The sequence below is a fragment of the Leopardus geoffroyi genome, chromosome C2 (assembly GCF_018350155.1).
Source record: "Leopardus geoffroyi isolate Oge1 chromosome C2, O.geoffroyi_Oge1_pat1.0, whole genome shotgun sequence".
Classification (NCBI taxonomy): Eukaryota; Metazoa; Chordata; class Mammalia; order Carnivora; family Felidae; genus Leopardus; species Leopardus geoffroyi.
The window spans coordinates 4,651,211-4,668,634 of record NC_059333.1 but is presented as its reverse complement, the minus strand read 5'-3'; the positions used below and the strand labels follow the sequence as shown (position 1 = coordinate 4,668,634).

At 49.6% G+C, this 17,424-nt stretch overlaps 1 protein-coding gene across 2 annotated transcripts in view; it reads left to right on the top strand.

The window, feature by feature from the left end:
- The window catches only part of BACE2 (beta-secretase 2), a 90,944-nt gene extending 76,441 nt beyond the window's left edge, over positions 1-14,503 (top strand). Inside the window, exon 9 of one of the 2 annotated variants that reach the window (XM_045501325.1) lies at positions 14,018-14,503. In XM_045501325.1, the coding sequence (XP_045357281.1) occupies positions 14,018-14,271 (254 nt within the window). In that variant the 3' untranslated portion in view covers positions 14,272-14,503. The remainder of the gene's footprint in view (positions 1-14,017) is intronic. The other variant, XM_045501326.1, reaches the window with a different exon arrangement.
- The last annotated feature ends 2,921 nt before the right edge of the window (positions 14,504-17,424 follow it).

Sequence of the window (17,424 nt, the reverse complement as noted above, 5' to 3'; positions counted from 1 at the left end):
CATTTTTTGTTTCCTGTCGGGTTTTTAGTTGTTTTCTATTGATTTGTGGAATCTCTGTGGTGTAATGGAGTAATTAGCTATTTGGAGGGAAAAAAGCTATAATCCATATTTCAATTCTACATTATTTAGACACTTTGCTGATAATGGATTTTGTTTAATTTTTTTTTCAACGTTTATTTATTTTTGAGACAGAGAGAGACAGAGCATGAACGGGGGAGGGGCAGAGAGAGAGGGAGACACAGAATCGGAAACAGGCTCCAGGCTCTGAGCCATCAGCCCAGAGCCCGACGCGGGGCTCGAACTCATGGACCGCGAGATCATGACCTGAGCCGAAGTCGGACGCCCAACCGACTGAGCCACCCAGGTGCCCCTGATAATGGATTTTATTGAAGAAATGCTTTCATGTATTTAAATATGTCAGTCTTTTCCTTTAAGGCCCTTAGGTTTAAAGCCACATTTTAAATGACCTTGCTTATTGAAATCATTTCGTGATTTGTACAAGTACTTCTATGTTTGATTTACCTTGACATAGCATGTATGGATTAAACCTCACCCCCATATGATTATCCCATGTTCCTATAACATTTTTCCAAATAATCCACATTTTCTTCACTGATTTGAATATTATCACATACCAAATTCCAGTAAGTATTTGGGGAGATAGGTCTGTATGTCTGGATTTTCTATTCTGTTCAATCGATATATCTTACAGTATTTGTTTTTTAAATTTATTGCTCTTGAGCGAGCAGGAGAGAGTGTGTGCGCATGTGCTCACACATGCATGAGTGGGGAAGGGGCAGAGAGGGCGACCGAAAATCCCAAACAAGTTCCACGCCGATAGCTGGATGAGGGGCTTGATCTCATGAACGGTGAGATCGTGACCTGAATCGAAATCAAGCATCAGACGCTTAACCGACTGAGCCACCCAGGCCCCCCCCCCACTGTTCTTCCTCAATTTTATTTTCCTTTATGAACTTTTCAATCAGCCTGATTAAAAAGCCTGGGTGGTATTTTAGTGAGTTTTTCAACACCGCTATTGTGTAATCTCCAGCATATTCTGTTTTCCTATCGTTTACGGAGAGCTGATCTCTTTGGTTTTGTGTCTGCTGTTCTCTCGTGGCAGATTTTCTTCTCACTTGGTTTGCAACTACTTGTTGTGAGCTTATCTTTAGTGGGAAAGCTTTTTTTTTCTTTTTTTTTTTCCCTTTGGAGAGAGTTCAGTGCACCTTGGGTTGTAAAAATGTTGCCATAAACCAATTTTGCATTTGTTTCTGCTGAGTGCGAGGCGATGAGCACTTCAGGGTTTCTACACCAAGCTGTGTAAATTTCGATGCCAGCCCTGCTCCAGGCGGTGGCAGGGAAGCTCTGCTTCTCACAGGAGGTTCTTCCTTGCCCTTCCGGCCCCCAGACCTCGGGCAGGGTGAGTCCGGCTTCCTGGTTGGCAGAAATTTCCCGGCTCCCTCCCCCGGCGAGCCAGCCTCTACCAGCCATCTCCGTGGTGCCGGGGTCAAGTCTTTTGCCCATCCCCCTCCGCACCCCTGTCCCTGGGCTTTGGATCCCCAGTTCTAGCACCTATTTCCGGGCTCATCTACATATTTAAAAATATGAGTTTATCATCTTTTCTGTGTGTGGGAGGAGGAGGACGTTCTCTCGCGGTGCCAGCTAGCACTTGGTGGAGCCCAAACCTTTGGGAGCCTCCCTTTTCTCTTGATGTCTTTTATTGGGTTTCCGTAATAATTGGTGTTTGTCACACCACACTCCGCTATGGGATTAGGCTTGTCTCTAAGGGTTGGGACAGGGTGGGAAGGAGAGCAGCGAGTGGGAGCTCTTTGAGGACTTTGCCGGGGAGCTTTTTAAAATACATGATGGCCCACACCCTCCCCTCCTTTTTCAGCCAGGGTGTATCAGAATGGTGGTGGGTGGGAGGGTGATGGTTATTTTGGAAAAAGATCCACAGATGCTTCTCTTGTGCTGCCCTGCCTCTCCTCGCCTCACCCCCCCCCCCCCCCAACCCCTACAAAGAATCACTATTCTGGTCTCAGATCAGAGCCGGATAAATACGGCGGTGGTCACCACGTGTCATAGTGCTGGCCGGCCTGGGGCTTCAGCGTACAGATAGTCTCACAAGTCAGCAGCAGACAGACAGACGTTCAAGGCCGGTGCACGTTCAGATGCCTCTGTGTTGGCTGGGCCAAGTGTCCTAGAGCTAGAAGGATAACAGAGCGTTAAGATTGACAGATCTCTCTTAATGTATCCAAAGCTTCTGAAATACCACTCATGTCTTTTTATAGATTGAGACATTTAACACCCAAGAGCTGTATAGAGTTGAGCTTTTACAACTTGAGAACGTACCATGGATTGTGGCAGTCGTTTCGCTGTGAATTTCCTTGTGCAGGTTGAAAGTGGATCATCTGGTACATATTCATGTTTAAAAATAGGAAAGTTAGCTGTTAAGAACAGAGTTTCAGAGCGAGGCCTCTGCCATCTACTTAGAATATAATCAAAGGATCGCAAAGCCAAGGGGCCCCAAAGACATGAATCGTGCAGTCTCCGTTCCTTGTTTTATAAAAAAGAACATTGAGGCCTGGGGTAGTTAGTAAGAGGTTTTCGTGTAGTTGCAGCACAAAATGGCCCTGGGTCTAGAATGCCTGTCCTGGAACTCCAGAATGTTCTTCCAAGCGAACCACGGCTGCTCGAAAGGCATCTCGGTACCATCACTTTATTTTACGTGCCATGGCAGAAAAGACCCCAACCATGATAATTTTTATAGTTGGTAAGTTGATGGATCTTGCTCAGGTGCTCATTATCAACTGGGTCTTCTGGAAGATAGAACCGAGAAAACACATAGTTACAATTTTAACCCAAGACATTGATGAAAGATTTAAAATAACAAGATATTAACAAGCGATGCTTAGGAAGCACTGCCCTTACCCCAGGCACTGTACTAAGTGCCTTCTATTAGCTTGGTCCCCATTCACGAAGACTGTGATTTGTGGGGACCATTGCCATCTCCCATTTTACAGATAAGGAAACTGAGGGGCGAAGAAGTTAAGGAAGTTGGCTAAGGTGACACAGCTCATACGTGGGACGTAGGATTTGAACCCCAGAAGTCTGACCCCAGGGTCCATGCTCTTAACCAGTATGTAGGATGGCCTCATAATTTCAGTACAAAACATTAAAGTCTATTCCATGGTCATAGAATAATTAGTATATGTAAGAAATGTGCAGATCATCCAGTGAATGGAAAATACCCTCCAGAAGTAATTTTAAGTCAACTTTCCCTTAATTTTTGTAAACTACTTGAAAGTTTATTTATTTATTTTGAGTGAGAGAGCACAAGTGGGGGAGGAACAGAGAGTGGGGGGGGGAGAGAAAGAGAGAGAGAGAGAGAGAGAGAGAGAGAGAGTGAGTGGGGGAGAGAGTGAGTCCCAAGCAGGTTCCGAGCTGTCAGCACGGAGCCTGATGTGTGCCTTGAACTCATGAATCATGAGGTCGTGACCTGAGCGGAAATCCAGAATCAGACCCTTAACCGACCGCGTCACGCAGGTGCCCTGTCCCTTCATTTAAAAAAAAAAAAATTGATTTACTTAAGTAATCTCCATACCTAGCGTGGGGCTCCAGCTCACAACCTCGAGATCAAGAGTTGCACTCTCTTCCAGCTGAGCCAGACTGAGCCAGAGGGGTGCCCGGCTTTTAACGTGAAGCAGCTGCTTGGAATACGTGAGGATACATCTGTTTCCAGATGATACATTTTGACTGGCAGCCTTAAATTGGTGCTGTTTTTCCAAAAACTTAAAAAAAATGTTTTTTGATTAAAAAAAGGAATACATGTACATTGAAGAAAATAGGAGTTGGTTGAGGGTTTTTATGTATTTTTATTGTATCTGTGTATATATGAAAAATGTATATGATCTTGAAGAGCAAAGAGCAAATGCTAGAATCAGTTAATTCCCCCCCCCCCCCCCCCCCCGCCCCGTACCTAGGAGATCTGGGCTTGGTTTTGGTTTTGTTGTTGTTTGGTTTTCTCTTTTAACCTAAGTGAAATCATATCATGTGTGCTGTTCGTTGACATACTTTTTTGACTGCCCCGTTCTTTTGATTTTTCTTTCTTTAATTTTTTAGGCTTATTTTCAGAGAGAGAGAGCGCACGTGCGCAAGTGGGGCAGGGGCAGAGAGAGAGACAGAATCCCAAGCAGAGCCCCATGTGGGGCTTGAACTCACGAACTGTGAGATCGTGACTTGAGTGAGCCATAGTCAAGAGTTGGACACTTAACTGCCGGAGCCACCCAGGCACCCCTCTGTTTCTGACTTCTTAATTCCACTGTGGTCAGAGAACACAGTATGAACTGAATTCTTTTCTTTTTTTTATTAAAAAACTTTAAGTGTTTTTATTTATTTTTGAGACAGAGCATGAGTGGGGGAGGGGCAGAGAGAGAGGGAGACACAGAATCGGAAGCAGGCTCCAGATGCGGGGCTCGAACTCACCAACCGTGAGATCATGACCTGAGCTGAAGTCAGACGCTTAACCCACTGAGCCACCCAAGCGCCCCTGAACTGAATTCTTTTCAATGTCTTGAAACTTGTTTCGTGGCCCAGAATGTAGCCTGTGTTGGTTAAATGTGCTCTTGAAAGCAAGGTATTTTCGGGGCGCCTGGGTGGCTCCGTCGGTTGAGCGTCCGACCTCAGCTCGGGTCATGATCTCGCGGTTCGTGGGTTTGGGCCCCGCATCGGGCTCTGTGCTGATGGCTCAGAGCCTGGAGCCTGCTTCGGATTCTGTGTCTCCCTCTCTCTCTCTGTCCTTCCCCTGCTCGCTGTCTGCCTCTCTCTCAAAAATAAATAGACGTTAAAAAAAAAATTTTTAAAAATATTCGCCGTGTGGGCGGAGTAATTGCCAGTGACGTCAAGCTGGCGGGTCATGCTGCTGGGGTGGCCTCTACCCGCACTCACTTCCTGCCCGCGTGCCCTCTTGCTGAGAATGATAAGGGCAGGTCTCCCTAAACTTCTGCAGGTTCCTTATTCTTGTTTGCTACATTTCAAAATTCTTAGGAGGCGCGTAAACCCTTAGTATGGCTGTGCCCTGTTCGTGCGTTGAACCTGAACCCTTCGGAAATGAGTGCCTTCGTCCCTGGCAGTCCTCTTTGCTCTGAGTCTGCGGCGTCTGATAACTGACACGGCCACTGCATTTCTCTTGATTACCGTTAGCCTGACCCGTCTTTTTTCCACCCTGTGACTTGCAACGTATTTGAGTATTTGTATTTAAAGTGGGCTTCTTACGGGTCGCGAGTAGTCGGGTCTTGCTTCGTATCTAATTCCACGGTGTCTGCGTTGTCGCTGGGGCGTTGAGACCCGAGGTTGGCAGATGGCAGCCTGCAGGCCGGATCTGGCGGGTGGAGGTTTTTTCTACGACCTCTGAAGATGGTTTTACATTTTTTTTAATTCTTTTTTAAATTTTTTTAACGTTTTATTTATTTTTGAGACAGAGAGAGACAGAGCCTGAACGGGGGAGGGTCAGAGAGAGAGACAGGGAGACACAGAATCCGAAGCAGGCTCCAGGCTCCGAGCTGCCAGCACAGAGCCCGACGCGGGGCTTGAACCCACGGACCGTGAGATCGTGACCTGAGCCGAAGTCGGACGCTTAACCGACTGAGCCACCCGGCGCCCCGGTTTTACATTTTTAAAGGGGTGTGAAAATAATCAGGACAGAAGGGGACAGGAATCCTAGGCGGCCCCAAAATCCCTAACACATTTGCTATCCGATCCTTCCCAGAAATGTTTGCCGACCCCCGGCTGAGATTATATTTGATGTGATGATTCATGTGGGAATGAATGCTGTTCCCGCGTTGCTACCTGTTTTCTGTCGGCCTCTTCTCTCCCTCCCCGCCTTTTCCTGCTGCCTTTGGATTGAATATTTTTGTTTCTCTTGATCTCGGCGAGTTTATGAGCTGTGGCTGTTGTGTGGTGGTGGTGGTACAGGGTTCGTAGCCTGTGGCTTTGATTGACACAGGGGACCGCTTCGGGTAGGAAAGGGACCTACAGTGTTCTTGCATGGTCTCTCGCCATCCTGTCCCCCGATGTTGCTGTCACACGTTTTACTTAGGCATGTGTTAGAAACCGCCCCCTACACTGGTGTTATTTTTGCTTTCAGCCAGTTATCTTCTTCAGTGTTTAAAATGAAAAGGAGAGACGTTATCATTGCCCGTGTGGTCACCGAGTCTGGGCTCGTCTTCCCTTTGTGTGGATCCCAGCTTCCATCCGACATCACCGATTTCTGCTCGAAGGGCTGGCTTTGCCGTGGTTTGGGTGCAGTTGGCTGTGATGGTTTCCTTCTTTTTTGGTCAGCTTTATTGAGATATAATTGACAGATGAAAGCTATATGCATTTAAGGTATACAACTTGGTGCTTTGATAGATGTGTATGTTGTGGAATGATCCCTGGAAGCTAACATATCCATCACCTACCTCACAAAGGTACTGTCTCCTTCCTTCCCTTCCCTTCCCTTCCCTTTCCTTTTTCCTCCCTCCCTCCTTCTTCCTTTCCTTCCCTTTCCTTTCCTTCCCTTTCCTTCCCTTTCCTTCCCTTTCCTTCCCTTCCCTTCCCTTCCCTTCCCTTCCCTTCCCTTCCCTCCCCTCCCCTCCCCTCCCCTCCCCTCCCCTCCCCTCCCCTGCCTCTCCTCCCCCTCCCCTCCCCTCCCTTTCCTTTCCTTTCCTTTCCTTCTCTTCCTCCCTCCTTCCTTCTTTTCTTCTTCTCTTTTCTTCCTTTCTTCTTTCTTTCCTTCCTTCCTTCACTTAAGATCTACCCCCACAATTCTACTCTCTGCTGCTGAGTTGAACTATTTTAGATTCCACGTGTAGGTGAGATCCAGCCAGATTCTCTGTCTGGCTTATGTCACTTAACATAATGTCCTCCAGGTTTATCCGTGTGTGTGTGTGTGTGTGTGTGTGTGTTAAGTTTATTTTGAGAGAGAGAGAGCCAGGGACAGGCAAAGAGAGAGAGAGAGAGGAAGAGAGAGAATCCCAAGCAGGCTCCTTGCTGCTAGTGCAGAGCCTGATGCGGGGGCTCAGTTCTCATGACCCTGAGATCATGACCTGAGCTGAAATCAAGAGTTAGGATGCTTAACTGACTGAGCCCCCCAGGTGTCCCAGAATTTCCTTCTTTCTTAAGGCTGTGCGTGTCTCTTCTTGTGATAAATTCTTGCAGCTGGTGTATGTCGGAAAACATCTTAATCTTCACTTTGAAAGACCCTGTTGCTTGGTACGGAATTCTAGATTGACAAGGTTTTCCCTTCTGGCACTTGAATGCTGTCACCGCACAGTCTTGTCGCTTGTGTTACTCCTGACATGAAAGTCGCTCTAATTCTGTTTGTTCCTTTGTACAGAATGTTTCGTTTTGCTCTCTGTGTTTTTAAGATTTTCCCTTTGTCACCGGTTTTCAGCAGTTCACTGGTGTAATCTGCTTCGTGCTTCTTATGCTTGGGGATCTCTGAGCCTCTTGGATCTGTGACCTTGCTGGTTCCTTGAAGTTTGGAAAGGTTTGGGGTATCATTGTTTCAGATACGTTTTCTGCTTCCCATCCCTCCCCTCATCTGGGTCCTCTGAGTGTGGTCCTACAGTTTACCGACGTTCTCTGTTTGTTTTCAGGATTTTGCCCTCTCTGTGTTTCATGGTTAGTTTCAAGTTGTCAAGTTTACTGGTCTTTTTCTCCTGCGGATACATATTCTATTAATATCATGCAGTGCATTTCCCCTCTTGCACATTGCAGTTTTTGTCTCTAGAAATTTGACTTAGGTCTTATAGCTTCTGTCTGTCTGTTTAACACGTCTGACGTGATTATAGCTATTGTGTCTCTATTCATGCCCGATATTCCCTCCAGCATCCTGAGTGGAATGTAGTTATAGTAGCTGTTTTAATATCTTGGCTACGAATTCCACCATGGGTGTCATTCCTTGCCAAGTTTCATAGGATTGATTCTTTCCCCCCTTGTTATGAACTGTGTTTTTCTACTTCTGTGTGAATTATGAATTGTGTTTTCCTGCTCCTTTGCACACTTGGTGATTTTTTCTTTTTTTTTTTTTTTATTGGAGGCCAGACATTGTGAATTTCACCTTGTTGGATGCTTGTGATGTTACAGTTTACAAGAAATATGTGTTTGGTATTTGCCTCCATTTCTGGCACAGAGCTCCTTAAAACCCTGGGAATTTCCAACAAGGAGTGTTGTCTTTTGTTATGTTAGTAAGGTGACTTTGGAAAGCATCTAAGGGTGGGGCTGGCCTGTGATTAGTGTTGGAACTTCCGGTCCCGCCCCCTGGCCTCCAGGGAGGGAGGGGCTGGTCACTGAAGCCATCTCCACTGGCCAGTGACTTCATCCATCAGGTCTGTGCAGCGAACCCACTATGAAAATCCAAAAGGAGAGGGTTCGGGGCAGGTGGATGTGTGGAAATATGGTGAGAGCGGCACCTGCAGGCACGGAGGCTCCTCCCCCTCCCCCCAGACCTCGCCCTGGCCACCTCTTCCATGGGGCTGTCCCTGAGTTTTGTCCTTTTATAGTAAACCAGTAATTCAGTAAGTAACCCAGTCTCTCTGAGTTCCGTGAGCCTCTCTAGCAAATGAATGAAGCTCAAGGTGGGGGTGGTTGGTACCTCCAGTCTGTAGTTCATCAGTCAGAAGCGTAGGTAACAACCTGGGCTTTTTTTTTTTTTAATTTTTTTTTTTCAATGTTTATTTATTTTTGGGACAGAGAGAGATAGAGCATGAACGGGGGAGGGTCAGAGAGAGAGGGAGACACAGAATCGGAAACAGGCTCCAGGCTCTGAGCCATCAGCCCAGAGCCTGACGCGGGGCTCGAACTCCCGGACCGCGAGATCGTGACCTGGCTGAAGTCGGACGCTTAACCGACTGCGCCACCCAGGCGCCCCCAACCTGGGCTTTTAACTGATGTCTGAAGGTTGGGGGTTGGGGGACAGCTTTGTAGGACTGAGCCCTTCACCTGTGGGCTCTGATGCTGCTTCCGGGTAGACAGTGTCAGAATTGAGTTCAATTCGTGGACACCCAGCTGGGGTGTGAGAATTGCCTGTTGGTGACTTAAGCCCCAGCATGTTAAAATTGGGTCCAGGTATCCAAAACAGTGCTGAATACTCCTGTATTCCTGCAAATAGGCTTCAGATGTGTTCCCGGGTCACATTTAAGTTAGAGTCCTGCCTTGTCTTGCTTTTTTTTTTTTTTTCCTTAATGCTTATTTTTTTTATTTTAGAAAATAGAGCGGGAGCAGGGGAGGGGCAGAGAGAGAGGGAGAGAGAATCCCAAGCAGGCTCTGTGTTGATAGCGTGGGGCTTGATCTCAGGAACCCCGAGATTGATGAGGGAAACAAAGAGAAATGTAGCTGAAGTTAAATCTCCTTACAGCTCGCAGCCCACTGACACACGTGCCGAGTGTGACCTTGCTCAGGGACCTCCTGGCTGCCTTACTGCCTTGGTGGTTTTGTTTTATTAAAGACCAAAGGTAACCTCATCTTGGCAGCAGCGAGCCCCTCAAGGTCCTGAAAGCCTAGCTTCCGAGTTCCTTAGAGACTTACGCCGCCCCTCACCCCCACTAACTGCCGCCCCTCACCCCCACTAACTTACAAGTATATCGCCAGTCACTCCTCACAAGCCCGGTGCAGCTCTTTCTGCCCCCGGGTCCTGTCCCCGAGCTGGAAGAAAATCACCTTTTGCACCAGACGTCGCAAGAATTCTTTCTTAGCCGTTTGCTCCCGAACCCCACTCCGTAATTTCATCGTTTCGGCGCCCTTACATGGGGCTGTGAGTCTTTCCATCCTCTGGGCTCTGCGCCTCGGTGCGAACTAGGTGAGTCCTCTCTCTTCTTCCTTTACTCTCATTTCAGGGGCTTTTCGAGAAGTTTGGTCCTGGGGCGCCTGGGTGGCTCAGTGGGTTGAGCGTCCAGCTTCAGCTCAGGTCACTATCTTGCAGTCCGTGAGTTCGAGCCCCGTGTCAGGCTCTGGGCTGATGGCTCAGAGCCTGGAGCCTGCTTCCGATTCTGTGTCTCCCTCTCTCTCTGCCCCTCCCCCATTCATGCTCTATCTCTCTCTGTCTCAAAAATAAATAAATGTTAAAAAAATTTAAAAAAAAAAAAAGAGAGAAGTTTGGTCCTAATGGAACACTTTGATGTCAATCGCTCGGGCTGTAATCCTCTAGTCCAGGGCTGCTCCACGGGGAGGACAAAACCCGCCCTTTGGCTGGAAGTTAGGACCCCGGCTGATTTGGTAGTAAGACCCAGGAGCTGGATGCCCTCTCTTTATCCCTGTCCTTGTACGACGTTGTCTGTCTTGGGCACGGGGCAGCCACCTAAGTCACCACGACGGCTGCCAACCTTCACGACTGCCGTATGAGATTTCCTCCTCCTTGGTCTGATGTGATCCCCTCCACATCCCTGGTCTGGCTGCCTCTGGCCCTGGGACCTCCACTGGGAGCCAGCCGAAACTAGGACCCGACCGACTTAAAACCCAGCCAAGGACTGTTTCCTAGGAAGTGGTCTGTAAGGACTATATATGTGTCGGAATGTGGCTTGGACCATGATGGAATTCTGCCTTTACTATGTTTCATCAGACTCCCCTACTGACTACTGAAGTCCTCTCTTCTGCAGGAAACAACAGGTAGACTGAGGTACCCTGCGTGCAGCTGTGAATGGCCCTAAAGCAGGCTCCCAATCTCAGGGCCTCTTGCAGAATGTGTTTGGCTACTAATCAGGCTGATAAACTGCCTCCGGATATATTGAATGTTGGTCTAAACGGGCCTCCTGCGGAGGAGCCCCTCCCGGGTAGCCAGACTCCTTTGGTTTCATTCTGGACCTCATCAACCGGGTGCTGGGACTGCCGTCAGCCTTGATCGTGGGTTCCATCCGCCAGAACGCGATCCCCGCGTTTTAGAAAAGCGGTTACAAGATCATGACCTGGGCTGAAACCAAGAGTGGGACGCTCAACCCACTGAGCCACCCAGGCGCCCGTGGCCCGTGTTGCTTTGAAGCCTCTAAGATCAGACCAGAGCGCTGTGCAGTCTATGATTCCTTTCCCAGTGATGGAGGAGAGACCCTTAGTACTCTGATTCATGCCCTGCGAGTTGGGTTTGGGTTTTTTTCCACTGGGACACGGCGTAGACAGAAAGCGGTTGGCGGTAGATAGAGTTGTCAGCTCTGCACGGGAGCTCCAAGCCTGTTCCTTCTAGGCCTTTCAAGTGGATCTTGGGCCCTCCGCTCAATTTTGTCAGCTCTCTGCTGAAGGCTCAGCGGGAGGCCCTCTGGAGGTGTGTGGAATTTCTGTCTACAGCTGCCTCCTGCCCTTCACTGCCCTTGTGAACCCCAGCAGTCCCCGGCCTCCCTTGCCCCCCACCCCCAGCCGTGCTCTGTCCCGCCCCCAGCCCTGCCCCTCTGCCCTGCTTCCCAGCCCTGCCCTGTCCCCGCAGCCCTGCCCCTCTGCCCTGCCCCTCCTCTCAGTCCTGCCTGGACCTCCCAGCCCAGCCCCGCCCCCGCCCAGAAGGCTGCCCACCTCTGCCCGTCTCCCCCTCCCTGCACCACAACCCAGAAACGTTCTCAAGGCCACTTTCCTCTATCCCTCGGGACTTAGGCTCCTTGCGCAGTTTGCAATATCTTCAGAATCTTTGTTTCATCATATATTTTGTCCAGTATTTTAGTTGCTTCAGGTGTGGGGGGGGGCAAATGTGGCCCCTCTTCCTCCATCTTGAAGCAAAAGTGGTTTTAGGTGATTTTCATCGCCTCACGTTCCGCACTGGTGCTGGTTTTGGTACCTGCACTAAGCATGCTTCCCAATTTATAAAGTAAACGCGCTTTTTATTTTTTTATTTATTTATGTTTTTCAACGTTTATTTATTTTTGGGACAGAGAGAGACAGAGCATGAACGGGGGAGGGGCAGAGAGAGAGGGAACAGGCTCCAGGCTCCAGGCTCCAGGCTCTGAGCCATCAGCCCAGAGCCCGACGCGGGGCTCGAACTCACGGACCGCGAGATCGTGACCTGGCTGAAGGCGGACGCTTAACCGACTGCGCCACCCAGGCGCCCCATATAAAGTAAACATGCTTTTTAAAAGACAGAGGACCTGCTCTGGAAAGGCACTTGCCACTTGTTTCTACTACGTGAAGGATTCTTACAGCTCAGGAGAAAAAGGCAGAAATTATAATGGAAATATAAATGGCCCAAGAGTTTGTTGTTTAAATGGTGACCACAGCCGTGGCACCTGCCGTCTGGACGGACAGGAGGCCAGCGCCCCTGTGTTCCTGGGTACACACAGGCTCTGGTCCCTTGCTGCGCTCTTCCAGCTGACTCAGAGGACGCCGTGAGTCCACACACACACACACACACACACACACACACACACACAATCCCCATGAGCAGGAAAATGTTCCAATCACGTCTGTTTCTTCCCCCATTTTAAACCCTTCTTCTAAGGCCATCATTCCTTTGTTAGTTTGACTTTTTCTTTCCTCACCAAAAAAAGATGTTATGTGGCAGACCTTAGGGTCTTGAGGCGTCCAGTTACAGAAAAATCAAATGCTTCGTGACATTGTTTTTTGGGGGCTCAATATTCATTTCTGCGATTAAACATGGGTGAAGTGGGTGGCAAGACCGTTTTCTTTTTCCAAGTAAAACGTAAAATGCCACATAAATTCTGTGCTTCTGAAAGGGGCAGATAAATCTGATGGTAGAGAAATGCAGTACTGATAACCCCCAGACTTGCTTTGAGAAATCCTCTCCGGGGCGCCCGAGTGGCTAGGTCCCTTAAGCATCCGACTCTTGATCTCACCTCAGGTCTTGATCTCAGGGTCATGGGTTTAAGCCCCGTGTTGGGTTCTGCTCTGGGCATGGAGCCTACAATTTTTTTTCATTTAAAAAAAATTTTTTTCTTTAATGTTTATTCTTGAGACAGAGACAGAGCATGAATAGGGGAGGGGCAGAGAGAGAGAGAGGGAGACACAGAATCCGAAGCAGGCTCCAGGCTCTGAGCTGTCAGCACAGGGTCCGACGCGGGGCTCGAACTCATGAGCCATGAGATCATGACCTGAGCCGAAGTTGGTCGCTTAACTGACTGAGCCCACCTGGGTGGGCTCCCTGGGCATGGAGCCTACTTAAAAAAAAAAGAAAAAGAAAGGAAGGGAGGGAGGGAGGGAGGGAGGGAGGAAGGAAGGAAGGAAGAGGAAGGAAGGAAGGAAGGAAGGAAAGAAGGAAGAAGGAAGGAAGGGAGGAAGAGGAAGGAAGGAAGGAAGGAAGGAAGGAAGGAAGGAAGGAAGGAAGGGAGGAAGGAAGGAAAGAAGGAAGAAGGAAGGAAGGAAGGAAGGAAGGAAGGAAGCCTCCCGACCTCGTCCGCGGTAAGAGCTCTAGCCCGGTGTCTGGAGCCGTGTTTCCTGCGAATTCAGTGTTGCACTCACATACCGTTCCTGATTCTGGGCCCTTCATACACTGCAGGGGGGACTCTCTTGGGCAGGCCGGTCTGGCCGGCTGGTCTTGGAGCCCAGCGGGAGTGTGGGGCAGGCTGACGCGAAGGCGGCATGAAGTCAGGTGGACAGGTGGACTGCACCGGGGACATCCCCGAGCTTCGGGCAGGCTCTGCCGAGCTCCTCGCCGTAGATACCACTGTCCTCCCTACTTCCTTCCCCTCCTTCCCTCCCAGCCGCCCCGTCTCGGTTGTCCTCCCCAGGCGCTGGGCGATGCACCCTCGCCCGCCGGGCCCCGCGGCCCTGCCAGGCCTCACCGGGGCCCCCGAGGCTTCTGGATGTGCCCTTCTGCACATCGCTCTCCCCCACGTGGGTGCAGCACCCGCAGACCGCGGGACGTGCCGTGCTCGGGTGCGGGCATTGAACGCCGTGACAACGTGCTGACGCAGAGGTCCCCTGCCTGAGCCACTGGCTCCTGACCCGTGAGGCCGTGGTCTCACAGAGCAGGCGTTCTCTCTCTCGTTACACGGCGGAGATGGGCTGCGCCCCTCACAGCTGTGGATTTTCCCCCTTTCTGTCTCCCCAGAAATTGCCGGTGCTCCAGTGTCTGAAATTTCTGGGCCTTTCTCAACAGACGACATAGCCAGCAACTGCGTCCCCGCCCTGCCTTTGAATGAGCCCATTTTGTGGATTGTCTCCTACACTCTCATGAGCGTGTGTGGAATCATCCTTCTTACCCTGATCGTCCTGCTGCTACTTCCTTTCCGGTGTCGGCGCCTGCCCCCGGACCCCGAGGTTGTCAATGATGAGTCCTCGCTCGTCCGGCATCGCTGGAAATGAAGAGCAGGGTCCGAGCTCGTGCGCGACCTTGAACTCTCTGTTAGGAGAATTCCGTTTCAGGTGCAGCAGCCGGGGTCATAAGGCAGGGTTCCTTCCTGTAACCACTAGTCTTAAATCTGTTCTGCTCCCAGATGCCTTCCAGATTCACTGTATTTTGATTCTTGATTTTAAAGCTTCCTTCTTCTCCCTCACTTCCAAGAAAAATTATAATAAAAAACACCTCATTCTAAACCAAAACAGAGTGAATTGGGCTTCAGGCTTTATGTGACTGGTTATGCCAGACTGGCTAAGTGTGCGGCCAAGACCAGCTTTGGCTCATTCTCCCCTTCCTCCCGTCTCTGGAGAAGGGAGTACGTATGGTTCGTAACTCCTCCTAGCTAATGGGAAGCTTTTCATATTAATTGCATGGAAGGGTATTTGGCACCAGGCCTCAACCTGGATCAGAGTGTACGGGAACCTTGCAATATGGCGGCAGGAGGAGCAACCTGGGGCCTGATGATATGACCATCCTGCCCGCTTCGGAGTTGGAAACAGAACCCTTTTCTGGGTCTCTCTGTGGTCTGAATGGGAGCTCGAATCTTCCGGGAGAAGAACATCCCTCCACGGTCTTCACCAGCCTCTTCTGAAGACGGGAAGCCTATTGTCCATCATGGTAGAGTGCAAGGGAAGCCTCCTCTTTTGTGCTCGTGCTTGTGTAGTACCGTGGGTCTGAAAATAAGAAGCTACCTCTGCTGAGACTTTGCCCGGGGCCCCGCGCCCGGGTGGGGGCCGCAGGCAGCTTACTTGCTGCCCTTGTTGCCCTCGGCTGGAAGAATCATCATCCCGCTGGGTGAGAGTGACAGGTGCTGTTCTGTCACCCAGCTGGCCATCATCCCACAGGCGTAGTCGTACTTAAAATTAACAAGTGGGGCTTGGGTGAGAAAAACAGATCCTATTTCGCCAGCTTGGTTGTTTGTTTTTTCCAGATCTCTGAAGGTAGGTTGGGTTATTACCTTTTAGGAAGGTAGGGAAATGGCCGAATGCCCGTCCTTGTGACCAACACTCAGGGGGAAGGAAGACACAAGATGTGCGGAGGACTTGAAGGAACTTCGGCTTTTCCCGTGCTTCCAGACCATGTGTCCGCATCTGCAGAACCCCTAGACTCCAGTGTAGCCATCTGAACCCGCGAGAACAAATCCGTGACCTGCGCGCTGCTCTCCTTTGGCGTGTTCGGTCTCCGGCGACGAGGTGGGTGTGCAGTGCGATCTTTATTTGGGGAACCTCCCTCTTGCTATCATTTATTTGATAAACGAATTTCTTCGCAAAAAAAAAAAAAAAAAAAAAGAAAGAAATCCTTCATGCTCTGTAGTCAGCCTGCTGTGATCAGATGTAATTAGAAGTGTTCACAGTTCAAAGCCAATATCCCCTCTCTTGTTTGGGTGCCCAAGTCCATGTTCACTTTGCATTGCTACTGGGGTGAGTTGGGTGGATGCAGGAATCCTACTGGGAGGGCTAACTGGAGTTTCAGCTCTGGCTGGACCGTCACGTATATTCAGAATAGGCTACATCGCGGTGGGGGGGCGGGGGAGCGTCAGCCATCTGCTCTGCTCACTGGGCCAGGGCACATCCGTCCTGAGGAATAGACAACCACAGAGATGTGGGGCCACATATACATGTCGCGGTGTCCTTGTGGACACTGCGGCAACAGAAGGTTTGAGTTGATCTTAGAGCGTGAATCTTCTGTGCTCTGTTCAGGAAACAGCTGGAACATGGCGGGTTACGAGGCCCTCTAGAGATGGGATGGCAGGAGGGGGGTTCCCTTATCGGATACTCATCAGGTCCGGTCTCAGCTAGGTGACAGGTAGTAATTGCAGAGCACATTTCAGAGTTTGAAATCTCTAGAAGCCTAACTCTCTTGTCCTGTTGGCTTTCTCATGGGTTCCCGCTTTGTGGTCCACTTCGCACGGAAGTGATGGCGGTCCTCCCAGACCGGGTCTTCCCTTGGCGGTGAAAATCCAAGCTCGTGCACTAAAACGAGGGAACTGCAGAGGTGACCCGGGCAGTTTTGCCGCCTCGTCCTTCACACGGATATCTTCTGTTCCAGTCTCTCGTGTTGGGTTTCCGGGCTCGTGTTAGACCAGCAGGCACTGTCCCCAGAATGCATGATGACAGCAAGTCAGTTTCAAGCTCTAGGGTAGCTGATGAAGTTTGCTGTAATGCTGTGGGTTTCCTATCAGATTTCGCCACCTTTTCATCCCAGATGTCATGGGATGTGACATTTTAATGGAAATGCTTAGATTACAAAAGTGTAAGTTAGCAGCCAGAATGAAATAGACAGTGGAATGTGGGACATTTTTCTGGCATGCTTTGCTGTCGAAAATTGGACGTTGAGTCAAAACCCTGGTTCGTGACACCCACCTCCTCGAGTTATGTAAATTGATACGGAGCTTGGGAAACCTTCTAGCAGGCCTGCTTTGAACAGGAAGGGAAGTAGCAGTTGTCTGACCGTGTCATTTTTACCTTATACCACGTTATGGAAAATGCTGGAAGACAGTCCTTTCTTGAAAGCTGCAACTTAGCATTATGCTTTTGTCAAACCTTGTCAACCCTCCCATGAGAAGTGGGATGCTTCTTCGTGAACCATAGGTTTGTTGTTGTTGTTTTTTTTTTTTACTAGGGTGATATTTTATATTCTCGGTAAGTTATTTGGAAGCCCCCAATGCAGTCCTGTCTTCAGTCTCTAGACCTCTTTGAAAACTAGCAAGAAACAAGATGAGGACTGAGTCCTCCCCCCGCCCACCCCCGGGAGTTTTAAAAAGCGCCACAGTGATTGGTACCACACTATTCTGTATTTTTTCTAAACCAAAAACCAGTATCTGGCATTAAAGAAACGGGTCCCTCGCGTGAGACTTCTGGGAATGCTGTCCTTCGTGAATGCAGCCCACTCCTGAAAACTTGGCACCAGACTCCCTGTGAAATGCAGAGTGTTGTGGTTGGAGATCAAGGTGGGGTCAGTTATGGCTCAGAATCACGAAAGTAATCCCCAGCAGTGCCCCCACCGCTGACATCTCCGCAGAGCCGTGGGTGATAGATCTTGCAAAAGGTTCTGACTTAGCGTTGTCTTATTTAAGAAGTGAGGAAGGACTGTTTGATCGTTTAATAGGTCCCCGTGGA